This window comes from Pseudopodoces humilis, chromosome 2 (genome assembly GCF_049639895.1).
Source record: "Pseudopodoces humilis isolate 2021_Gansu_Grassland_sample_001 chromosome 2, ASM4963989v1, whole genome shotgun sequence".
Lineage (NCBI taxonomy): Eukaryota > Metazoa > Chordata > Aves > Passeriformes > Paridae > Pseudopodoces > Pseudopodoces humilis.
Genome location: NC_142201.1, coordinates 16,157,113 through 16,170,056, shown reverse-complemented (window position 1 = coordinate 16,170,056; position 12,944 = coordinate 16,157,113). Strand labels below are relative to the sequence as shown.

At 39.5% G+C, this 12,944-nt stretch overlaps 1 protein-coding gene across 1 annotated transcript in view; it reads right to left on the bottom strand.

Annotated features, from left to right (window-relative positions):
- Positions 1-5,078: 5,078 nt before the first annotated feature.
- The window catches only part of RBBP7 (RB binding protein 7, chromatin remodeling factor), a 34,842-nt gene continuing 26,976 nt past the window's right edge, over positions 5,079-12,944 (bottom strand). Inside the window, 11 exon segments of the mRNA XM_088068699.1 lie at positions 5,079-5,452; positions 6,266-6,376; positions 6,889-6,946; positions 7,836-7,912; positions 8,461-8,538; positions 8,628-8,754; positions 9,666-9,826; positions 10,359-10,474; positions 10,783-10,956; positions 11,409-11,546; positions 12,354-12,364. Of these exon segments, the coding sequence (XP_087924825.1) occupies positions 5,384-5,452; positions 6,266-6,376; positions 6,889-6,946; positions 7,836-7,912; positions 8,461-8,538; positions 8,628-8,754; positions 9,666-9,826; positions 10,359-10,474; positions 10,783-10,956; positions 11,409-11,546; positions 12,354-12,364 (1,120 nt within the window). The 3' untranslated portion in view covers positions 5,079-5,383.

Sequence of the window (12,944 nt, the reverse complement as noted above, 5' to 3'; positions counted from 1 at the left end):
TAGCAGCCTAACTCAGCCTCATCTAACTGGGCTAGCTTTTACAGACCTTGCTGACTGGCATCCATCGAGCCTGAACTTTTCAGTTATTTAAGAGTACTGTGGTGCCCATGAAGGCTTTATTTTTCCTTTAAAACTGTTTGTTATCTTTTATCTTTGGGGTTGCACATTGTTTTGGATTTGGGGCTGTGCTTGTCTCATGGACTGGGACACTTGAAGCAGGCCTTTGTGTAATTCCAGACTATGCCAAGAACACTGCTCCTACAGCTCTATTTCAAGAAAGTAACCTCTTAGAGCCTTTAGAAATTTAAATACCCTGTTACATGTCATGATATTTCAAGCTGAGGAAATAAATGTCACTCCTTTTTAAACTTAATCTGAATACAGCCATGTGACAGATACTCCATATTGATGTAGTTCACCATCACTTCCACCAGATTTATGTCCTGGTGTTAAGGGTCAAAATAACTATCTCAGTTCTGCCAAGTCCATGATGAAACTGGTATTTAATTTGTGTAATTTGTTGGAGTTGTTTGGTTGGTTTCTACCCTCTATGCCTATGTTCATATAAAACCATTTGATCTTGGTCATGCTGCCCCATTATATAAATCCTGCTCATCAAAGCTTTTGCTGGCTTTGTGTATCTGCTGTTTCCTGCTGGGTGGTTACTGACTCTTCTCCTAACCCTGTTCTCCAGAATATGGATTTTATGCACTGTTGATGTTTTAAAAGAGCAATTAATTTCCTTTTAAAGGGAAAGAATAGTTGAACTCTTAAAACATTCTGTTATCCATATTTGACTCTGCTTGAACTGTGGGAAGCTTTGGATTTCAAATTCATAGGACAGAAGTTGATGTTGAAAAAGTTATGAAGTATCTACCCCACCAAACATCTCAGTGGCCATAAAGCAGCAGGTCAAACTGGGTGTTTGACTTAAATGCTTGTTTTCTGTAGAGAGTTTACACAGCCTTGTTCAGCTGTGTCAGTGCTGAAGAGGCATCGCCTACATATGGGAGACAGTAAAGCATAGAATGGATAATGGCATAAACTGTGTGGCTATGTAGCAAAAATCACCTGTTATCACACTGTTAATGTTCTCAAGGGTCTTACATTTTAGCAAATGCAGCAAATATTAAGCATTTCAGCAAAATAAAAGCAAATGCAGTTCTTGAAACACAGTAAAGGAAAACCTTGACCTTGCTTTTTGCCACACTGAAGCAAAATGCAGGAATGTTACATACACTCTCAGGTTTGTTGTTGTATAGGTATCAGTCTTCCAAAATATTTCAGTATCAGTTACACTTAACCTTGCAGTTCCTCACAAATATTTCTGTCAGGTTTATCTTCAGAGGAGTTGGTGATGCAAACCATCTCATTCCATTCTCAGGGAAGAGTGGGAGCAAAAATTAGTGATGCACACTAGTAGTGGCCCTTGGCTTTATTAGCAATAGAAGACCACTCTGCCACAGTGCTGCTGCTCTCCAGAAGCACTGGTGTGGTCTGACAAGAGCCTGGTTGAAGATTTTTATCATTCAACTTCTGGAAAACATGTCTGTTGAAATAAAACAGCTGGTTTAAAATACATTTTATAGTTTCACTGACAATTATGCTGTATTTCAGTACAAAGAGGAAAGAATTTAGATTTCTTTGGTGTAGGCTGAAAACCTTGGAGAGAAAAAATACTGGAATATTGCATCAAATACATTGGTGTTGAAAATTAGGAAGTCACTCTGAACTGGCAGTTTTTAATTTTAAATTACCTTCTATAGTTTTGGTTATGCCTGGTCTTCTGGTAACAGCTAATACAAAAAACGTAAGTCTAAAAACTGTACACAGTTCCCTTGAAAAGAAAGGTCAGTGGATGGAAAGGCTGATGGTGCTTCCTTTCCCCAGCACATAAGAACCTGCAGGAGTAACACACTGAACTAAGTATGCTCCATAAATACACCTAAAGTAACTCTTGTTACTTTTCTTTTTTTTAATTTCAACTTCTATTATCTTTACTACTACCACACAGCAGTGCATAAGCAATTATCTAGTTCCTGTGGGAGGCAACAGCTTTTAAAATCAAAATCATATGGCATTCAGCTAAATAGACTTCAATATGATGATATTCCAATGTTTCACAAACATGCTACTCAGTTTTTTTTAAAATATTTTTTAATGCCTACTTGCAAATTAAAAACCATATTGGTCCCGGCACTGCATTCTCTGTAACAAAACACTTTTAGCCAATCAGATGTAGACTCTCATAATTAAATACTGCCTGCAGGACTGAGCAGTCTTAGAGCTGCCTAAAAAACTGATATGAGATTGCTGCTACCAAAGGAAGCCGTGTGAACACAGGTTTGGAGAAAGACAATCCAGACTTGGGGAAAAGAGCAGTACAGAGGTTGGATTTACTGCTGCACTTTGAAATGCACGTATAGTTAATGAAATTATAGCTCTCATTTAGTTCCCTTACTAATTATTGCATCCTTTCAGCTGTAAGAGACCAGGCACTAACTGCAGCTCTAGGCTCCAGGTGGCTGCTCCTCTGTGCTCTAGAGGGAAGTAGGGCTTTCTGGGACATTCAAGGTTCTACCAGTCAGTGATCCCTACCGATCCAGATCTGAGCTCTTAGCATTTCAGTAAAGAAAATCAAGAACAGTGGCAAATAGAGGGACTTTTCACATGCCCAGGGAGTAGTAATGGGTAATGACTTTTAAACCCCAGAAGGTAGATTTAGATTAGATATTAGGAAGAAATTCTTTACAGTGAGGGTGGTGAGGTACTGGAACAGGTTGCCCAGAGAAGCTGTGGATGCTTTATCTTGAAGCTCCATCTGTGGAAGTGTTCAAGGACAGGTTGGATGCAGCTTGGAGCAACCCAATCTACTGGAAGGTGTCCCTGCCCATGGTAGGGGGCTTGGCAAGCCAAACCCGTATTTAGAGAATGCATTAATTTCCATTTCCTGTGCATGGTATTTTAGTGTTTGTACACCCAAAACAGCAGCAGGACCAAAGCACAGTCAATCAAGCAAGTGGCCAAGGTGTCCTTTGGCAGGTTTGACCTTTCATGAAGTTTAGCACATCCTGTCCACTTGTCATCTGCCTTCTGAACAACAGCATCTCAGCCTTCCAGAGGAATATTCAAGCTCTTTTGCACCTACCTGCACCACTTTAATAGGAACCATTATTGAAAAAGGTGTGGAGAGACAAGTCCATGCATGGTGACCCAGTGACTATAAAGCAGAGGGGTGCCCTGGCAACAGCAGATAGGGAATTAAGAACAAGTAGCATAAGAAAAGCAAGAAGAGCAATGCAGTTACTACATTCCACTTTCCTATTCAGTTAGGCAGTGAACAACCTCAACCACATTTCACACACAAAGCTGGAATCACCAATTCTAGGGATGAGCTATGCTCTACAGGTTGGTGCCAAGCAGCCAGGAGGTCTTCTTGAAGTGAGCACTGAAGAGGCCCAGCAGCAGGGAGAGCTCAGAGCACTGCTCTATCTGCACCAGGAGGAGCCACCACCATGTGCTCGGGGAAGTATTTCTATTTTTCCAGAAAACTGGGCCATTGACATCTTCATTTCCTGCTTTTCAAGAGGTGTGTGTGTCAGAATGATTGTCAAAAGAATGCAGGGCCTGACCAGAAACCACCTCTCCCTTCCGTGTTTAACGCTTATCAGGTGCTGTCACTTGCACTTCCCCAGCAGGGTGGGGGAGAGAACAGGAAGAAAATCTCCTGGGTACAGCTGGAAGAGTTTCAGAAGTGGATGAGGGGGGAATTAAACCATTGCCCTCTCCCTGACACAAGTCAATGCCCTGCCACCATCCAAGCAATGCCAGCACGAAGGGCCCTCTTTGCCTTCCTCCACCCATTTTATTGCTGAGCATGGCCTAAACTAAGGAATATCCCTTTGGCCAGTTTGGATCAGCTGTCCCAGCTGTGTTTCCTCCCCAGCTCATGCCCCTTCCCCCCAGTCTACACAGAGTACAAACACTGTCCTGCAAGAGCCAAAGCACTTACCAGCTTTATCAGCATCATTCCAGCCATAAATCCAAACCACAGCCCCCAGCACCACATTGCTGCTCGGCTGGACATGCACTCCATCCCAGCCAGAGCCAGCACAGGCACCTTCAGATACAGCTTGAGCCCAGTAGTCTAACTTGTTACAGTTCCAGTGGAGAAGAGAGCAAGGTATCACATTTTCAGTATCAGTCACCACTGTCATCTCTCTTTTTTTTCCAGCTTGAGCAGAAAGATTAGGAGAGCCAGCAATTAATTTAATTAAGGTCTTAAGTAGCTAAGAGCTATAAACTCCACTTAGACACTTAGATTTGTCTGACAGCTCCCAACAGAATCCATCACTTGTTGGTAAATCCATGATAAATATGAAAGAATTTTGCTTCTATACAGGCAACGTTCTTGAGCTTTTCAGTCAGTCCGAGGTTTAGAAGCAAAATACACTAATGTATTTCAGGCAACTGCCCAATTGCCTCACTCAAGTGATGAATGCAACAGGAAGACTAACCAAACACAATTCACTGAGAGGGCACTGGCACCTCAACATTTAAGAAAATTATAAAGGACAGTGCTTTTACCACCACCCAAAAAAACCCCCACAGCCCACTAACATAAAATCCACCAAAACAAATAAAATCCAACCACTAATCACCCAAACACAAAGAAGTTTCTTGAGTCTGCTCAAAACTTATACTTGAACTTTACAGATCTGCTGGGTCTCCACATGGATTCCCTAAACCTCCTCCTACACCCATTCCCTTTGTGAAGAAGTCAGGGGTTTTTTTGCATGAAGACAACTCTAATCTTCCCAGACCTTTAACTGTGGGCTAAGTATAAATTAAAAAATACACAACTTTAGCACCAGGCAGCAAATTCAGTTCTATTCTATTATTGAATGCAAGAAGGCATTCATCTTATGCTAGTGGATATCAGACACACCAAACTTTTTTCTTAATGTATTTTATTTATGCAAAACCAATCCAAAAATGGTATGCAAAAGTGAAAAGCTATTTTTACATATTAATAAAATGGGTTTTTTTAAATATACAGTTTCTATGTGTGAAGAGTGAGGATTTGACCATTTTATTTACAGGAACACACTGAGTTTATTTAAAATATAGAAGGCATTAAGTCATTCTTATTTTCTCTGAAGCTAATTGCTGTACAGTATACAACAGCTCAAAATGCCCAAAGAACCAGGGGTAGCCCATGATGACTTGATTATACAAGCTTTTTTGCTTAATCCAATTAGGAATATTCTTGTTTTGATGTAATGCTTCTGGTTTTGGAGGGGTTTTTTTCAGGGCTTTATTTTATGTATACAGTAGTCAAATTATATTACTATGTCATGCCCAGTGGTTCCTTTAAGAAAAGTTACATTCCTTGAGCTTCCAGTTCAGCTGCTGTTATATCTGGTTCTTCATCATTGTAAATGTTTTCTGCCTGAAGACAGAAAACATTACATTACAAGTGATACACACAATTGTTTTTAAACAATCTTCTACACTTCATATAGAAAAACACCTTGGTGTTACCAAGGTGGCACAGCTATCATCCCCTCCTTAAAGGGATTTTCTCCCTGCCCTTTCTTAAAGAGCTGCCACATTTAGGAATGTATACACAGTGGCTACATTTTGGCAGCTGCCTTCTTGCATTGCTCCATTTCAACAGCAAAAGCAGCAGCCATTTAACCACTAGACCTATTATGAGTATTTTATTTGCAATTATTTCAACCCCAGTCTAAATACACAAACCAAGAACAGGTAATAAAAAAAGATGCCTGACCTGTAACATATATTTAAGTCCGTTAGAGTTTTTAAACTGAATTTATCCCCATATTACTTTATTCCACATTTCTAAAATAGCTGATCCATTTCCTGTAATGTAAAGTAATAGGAGCTAACTAGGGATTTAAAAGGCATCCTGCTTTATAGCCAACATATAGGGGAGAGCAGGGGGCAAGAGTAAGTCTTGGCTAATATTGGATATAATTTTGCAACTGCTTTATTAAGAATAAATCTTAATATTAATTAGTACCTAGGACTTGGAATCAATAATTCACTAACAGTTGCTTTTATTCAAGTTGTTTTAGTCATGGTTTTCTTTTTAAAGACTTACACTTTTTGATTAGATCAAGAAATGTACAGCACAGACAATTTTCAGTCCTTGAAGGCACAAGCTCCCTAAGAACAAGCCTTTTCAGTTTCATTTATACAACAAGCTTCAGAGTAACTCTAGAGCTGTTGTGACACTCACCATCTGCCATATCTGCATTATGTTGTCCTCTGATACAGAACAGAATACCCAAGGCTCATTAGGATTCCAACTGAAGTCTGAAGTTTTGGCAGTGTGTCCTCCATGAATAAACTGTTAAAAAAAACCCCACAAGCTTCAGTAAGCCATTTCAACTCTAGAGAAATCTGTTAAAACCCAGGATTCTTAAGTTAAATTCATCATGCTAACAACCACCCAAAAGCAAAACTTGCTACTAGAGATTCACAAGAGATGTAAGGAAGGTGTGTGTTCAATTGCTTCCCATTCACTGCTTATGGACACAGATGCAGTTGCTGAGACAGCATTTGAGATAACAGTTCCTATTATTACAGCAACAACTGACATCCTCAAAATGGTCTCCACACAGGGCTAGGCTGTGAAATCCAGCCATATTTCATTCTGATTATCTCTAAGAGTACTTGCAGAGTCACACAAGAAATAGGGAAACCTTCAGAACTGAAGAGAGGAAGCCTACAGAAAATTAAAGCAGTGGACTGGAAACCAGGGAGGTGAAAAGATTTATGAACAGCTTTGGTTTTAGCAGCACAGTGACATCTCACTGCCACGCAGCATGTCAGCACACTGAAACCTGAACAAAAGGGTACCAGCAGCTCAGGAGGCCCATCTTCTGCATCCTCTGCAGGTTGCTCTTCTCCAATTTTACTGTAAGAAAGTAGTTTACACTTTTTATTAAAATGACAGTTGCATTCTCTGTCAGCTTAACTGAACAGTTCCTGGCCTTTGTTTCCCATATTTGCAATTGGTTTTTCTCACTGTGAAATATCTAAGCACCAGGTGTAAAACATCAGCTGTCTGGCACTGTCATTACTGAAATGGAATCTTAAATTATGAAGCACATGGAGGCAAAAAAAATCACTTACTGATGTGATACCTAAAGATTTTTAGCCTTTTTTGCATTTGTAGCTTTGTAGATTTTTAATATATAGTTGTATGATTTCTAGTACTTTTCCTGCCCTCACATTTTAGAACAATTAGAATAATCTAACACATTGCTGAAATTCTGTTTAGTCTTAAGAACAGAATTTCTGACAAGGACATCTTGTTTTCCAACAGAAGTGGAGAGACATAACAAGAAATAGGGCAAAGAAACTCCTGGACCAACTCCAAAGGAGGAGACCCAAGGGTGTTTTACTGGGCCAATTGATCTCCTATTGGATGTCCCTGCTAGATAAACTAATTAATTAACCTTTTAAAAATTGCAGAAATCCTTTGTCACACATACACATATATCCGGAAAGCTTTCACTAAAGAACTACTTTTTATCCAATCACTTTAACACTGTTGCAAGTTTTGTCTCTTGAATCTAGGCAACAAGTGAACAACAGAAAACAATGCTATTAGCAAGAAATTCTGATGGAGAAGTAACTTTACATATACTATGCTGTTTCTATTTATACCCAACAGACCAGGCCTGAGGCAAGCAAGGAAAACCAGAGAACAGCACAAATCAAACCTGCCAAATTATGCAGGCCTGCAGCCCGTTTTTTAACCATCTGCTCATATATACTAGGAGAGAGGTATTGCTCCTCACCTTAGATCCCATACATTAAGGCGACGATCAGTACCACTTGAAGCAAGAATGGTTTCATTATGAGGAGACCAGTAAACCTATTGAAAGAAAACAATTTCAGTGGAGCAGTTACCGATTTCTAAAGCATATCCTGAATTACCAGCACCCTGGACACTAATTTTTAACTATACTATGTAAATCAGTTTCTCCCAGCACAGAAGATATCCAGTAGCTCAAAAAAAAAACTGCTTTACTCTTAAGGTTTCTCATACTGAACAGACAACATTATTTCACTACTATGGAATTTGTCTAAAAATCACTGGTACTTGCACCTAATTAAATAGGCAGAGTTCACAAAATTAGATTTGAATCCAAATCCTCCCTACAGCATGTTATTTTAGAGAAACCTTCTACTTGTACTTAAGGTACTTGTGAACACACAGTATCTTTTTAGCAGTAAGTTGTTGACTACTTGCTTCAAAGTCAAGTGGGGAAAGGCAGAAATAAACTACATGGTATTGTCTGTAATTGTCAAACTCAACATAGTGAAATTTGGTTCAACAGAGTTATTTGTGTTGCAAGAACACAAATTTACATGTTCTTGTCAAAGTCAGTACTCTTTTCTACAGGCTGCTAGTTTACCCACCTGAAAAATCTCATCCTTATGAGACTCAAAAGAATGGAGTTTCAGCTTTAAGTTTCAAAGATCCCACAGAGCCACCATCTGGGAGACACAAGCAACAAGAATTTGGTTTTACTGTAACAGCTTTCATCCACACCACTTAGGAATGTAAAGTATACTCAAGTGAAAACCTTGTCAGCAGAGCCAGTTGCCAGAATGAACTTGCTGTAAGGATTGAAGGACAGACAGTTGACCTCAGCTGTGTGAGCATCTACTGAGTGACTCGGCTTGGACGTGGTATTAGATCTTGTGTCCCAGCTGTGGCAGTGAAGGGTTTGGGAAAGGGAGGAAAGAGGGAAAGCAAACAAACTTAAGATTTTATAGGAAGTTCTTTTTCACTACAGCTTTTACTATTGAACTCAACTCTGAAGCTACAGTTTTCATTCCAAAACCATCAGTTATTCGTGTTTGTTGTACATGAATAGATTGCACCAGGAAGCCGACACAAATATTAGTTACATCTTCTTTTCAAGTGCTGTGAACACATTAAATGACATGTAGATTTCAGTGAATCTGCACCATCACTGTAGCTGATTGACATAAAGAGCTACATAAAATCACTCCAAATTTCAGACCTTTTTTTATTGAAGTGCTGTGAACTAGATCCACTGGCAGCAATGATATTTTGGTTTTTACCCTTTTTTCTTTTATATATTCTCTGTATTCTTTACACCTAAATTTGTAGCATAATCTATTTGTGGCTAGTTTTCCTAGTAGTTTTCCATGCCCTTTCCCTAGACAGAAAAACAAAACATATTCCAAGGGCCCCTATCCTATCTTGGTTCTCCCTGGCTACCAAGGTTGAAAACAGCTCATCAAGACACATTTTCATAAACAAAGTACAGCCAGTACCAAGGGGTGGGTGGGTGCTGCAGAGAAAGGGCTTGACCTGGGGGGTAATTGCATCAGCACTTGTCATCCTAATTGGTGCTTTTTTGTCAATTATGCTAATTTACTAAACTTATAAAACTGTATGCACCCTTGTAGGGGATGGGCTTTTGTGGACATTCTTCCATAAGAAGAATGCCCTGGAGGCCTACAATAAAGATCCACTTTTATATTACATCCCATACTAATATTATCTTGAAAGTGTGTGTTGTTTCATTCCTAGGCTGAAAAAAGGCATCAGCAGGACACAGCAGGCCCTACCCAAAAATCTCCTAACTTACATCATAAGCTTCTGATCATCTGCCACTGATCCAAATAGAGACTCGTGGTGCAGCTGCCATGCCATGTCTTCCACTACTGCAGAGTGCCCAGTAAAAACAGCTTTTGCATCAGCAATCTTGCCCTCTTTGGGTCCAGCACTTACATCCCATAAACACACTGTCTGTAAATAAGCCACATTCTATTGAAATGCAGACTCTGATTGTATCATCTTTCAAATAAATAATCACACTCCACATATAAAGACATGACACTCCTGAAGCAGTTCTTTGCTTTTGAAAAAGAACACTTATTCTGCCATAAATGAGAGCTAAGTTATCAGTTTTCTGCTTCAAGGCCCAAGGATTGTTTAGAAGGTCACAAAAGCAATTTACACTTTTAAAGTCCACAAAGAAATTTATAAGCTATTAGTTATTGATCTTTGAGAGTCTTACTAATTTATGGTCTTGACCCAATCCAGTTGAAAGGGTTTCCTCCAGCAGACAACTATAAAAGCATTCTGTAAGAACCTTAAAAAGAACTCATGGTTGATTACAGCCTAAAGCTGAAAACTGACAGCCTTTAGAAATGTAGTTACAATGTGTGAGAGCTTCCCCACATAACAATACACAGCTGCACCAGGACAGATTTTCTCTAATTTTCTACTATAACATAAATTAGGCTTTTTTAAACAGGGGAAAAGATATGGTTTTTACATGATCATCTGATGCACTGAGAAGATGTCCACTCAAATTTGAGTTCCATGATAAGCCATAGCCTTCCTTCTGGTGTCCTTTTAATTTAAGGTCAGGATTACACTCTCCACTTGGGTCTGAAAGACAGGAAATTCCTTTCATTTAGCATCTCCTTGCACATCAATCCATAGGAGCATCACTATCACCCAAGAACTTTGTTCCTGTTGCAATAATTGTATTTTATACATGAACCTCTTCAGAGAATGCTGCTTCTACCAAGATTCTTTTACAAAAGTGAACCTAACCAGCAGTTAAAGTCACTGAAGATACGGGCCTTCTCCTTTGGGTGCCAGAGCCCAGCAAACCTTTCCCAGTCACAGTTAAACACAAGTTTATCCCTCTTTAACAAGAGGCATTTTGCTTAGCTCCAAAGAGTCAGACTCACCTGGTTTTGAAGGATGTTCAGTGTAGTGAAACACCAGCACATCAGCAGACAGTGATTTTGTCACAATGATGCAGGGATCCTGCAGCATGTAATGGGCATGGTTCACTTCACCCTCATGGTTAATTTTAATCTCCACCTCAATTTTGCCAGTCACAGATCCAAAGCCCCCAAATTCTACAATTGTCAGAAAAATGTCAGTTTATCCCATCCATTATTTTAGACTACTGAAACAGCATCTAACAGCATATTCCCTACCCCAAGCAACAGTGGTAGCACCTTATTAAACACAAGCAAAGACTAGGAAAGACTCACACCATGTAACACAATAGCATTAAAACTTTTGGTATTTGGAATCCTCTTCCAGAGCTTTAGTCTTTATTTGAGGTAGATGTTTACCAGTCTTCACCAAAACTGAGACTTGGTAGAAATTCTAGTAGGGACTGCATATCAGTGTTACCTAAGCTCTTCTGAAACAAAAAGTTTCCTCTTTTAAGGTGTCTAGAATTAGTGTGGACTGGTAAGTATATGTCCACTTTTGTATTTAACAGAAAGTTAGAATATTATCAGAACAACTGAAAGCAGTAATGTTACTGCTCAAACAGAACCTAAGAATTCTGCATGCCCACCTCCTTTCTCACTGTCAGACTGCAAAGCATCAAACTGATCATTGTTGGGAATCTGGACTCTGGCAACAACCAGGTGGTTCTGTTCATTAGACGTGTGTGTTCCCAAAATCAGCCAGTGCAGAGCATAATCCTTTCCTTCTAGCATGTTTAGAACAATAATGTTGGAATAAAATTATGTGCTCAGTTCTAGAAGTTCCATAGCTTGCATCAATAACCCTGAAGATCCAAAACAAAGAGATGCTCCCAAAGAGATCCTCCCCTTTGTTGCAAAGACTTGTGCAATAAAGCAAACTGGACTCTTCCATGAGCAAACCAAAGACACAACCAGCAAGGCTCAATTAACAATACAAGGCAGTAAACATTGCCACTGTGGCTTGAAAGGGACAGCTACAGTTTGCACAGCAGCTAAAGGTGACACCAGTGCCTACTCTGGTCTAATCTCCCTAGAGTCTCACAGTATTGATTTAGGAAACAATCGGTACTCCTTTCCATAAAACATAAATCCTGAAGGGACAAGTGGCAACCTATTTTAGTTACTTCTCTTAGGAGCTTTTACCAGCTATCTTAACTAGAATCAAATTTCTCTTCTGGTGGTTGAATGCAACATTTAGCTAAAAGTGAACAGCTGGATGGATGGTGCCATTTATCTCTGAAAGGACAAATTTGAACAGTAAAAACCAAGCAACCTCTGCATTCTTGAATGCAACAAATTATGTTGCCTGAATCCAAGCAATCCAGAATCATTTGGGTAATCAAAGTACCAAAGGTATTACTACACCACTTACAAATGTAGAGGGGGAAAAAATGCAAAACCGAACAAGAAGCACAATGCACGTGCACTTACTTGCATCAGGAACAGGTGTCCCATCATGTCACATGCCATACAAACAGGCAGTCCTTGCCTTAAATGGCTTACATATTTTGACACTGGATAATTAGAAATACCAGGTTTTAAACTGAATATTAAATCAATCTGCAAAATATGAGGCAAGCAGAAGTGTTCTTCATAAGGGCTCCACACCCTCAAATCCCCGCTGCATTTTCTCCATGCCATGACTAGTTAGCTCACATCTCTCAACATCATCCCCAAATATTCTGGTACACCAAATGAAGCGATCACCTAACCCACATGTAAAACATCCTGTATATAAAGTGAAACTTAACAGAAGAAAGAGACCATCCTCTGATAACTGCATGAAGCTTACGCATATGGTATTTTAAAATCTACCTAAATCCACATTACGTAGTCCCTGTCCACTACCTCAGTGGAGCCCTGAGTTCTGTAGTAACAATTTAAGTTCTGCAGTAGTTGGCATATGAACAGGTTCTATCCCCATCTTCATGGTTCCTTTAAGAAATTAAACTGAGCCCACAATTTTTTTCAGGGGGATGTGGAAGAATGTGGTTTAAACATGCGAATTCAACAATGAACCAGAGACAAAACCAGGATGCAAAGAACCAGTTTTAAAATATTCTTTTAAATAAGCCCAGACTTAGAAGATATCAAGGTTATACTATAGCATAAATACTATAGCT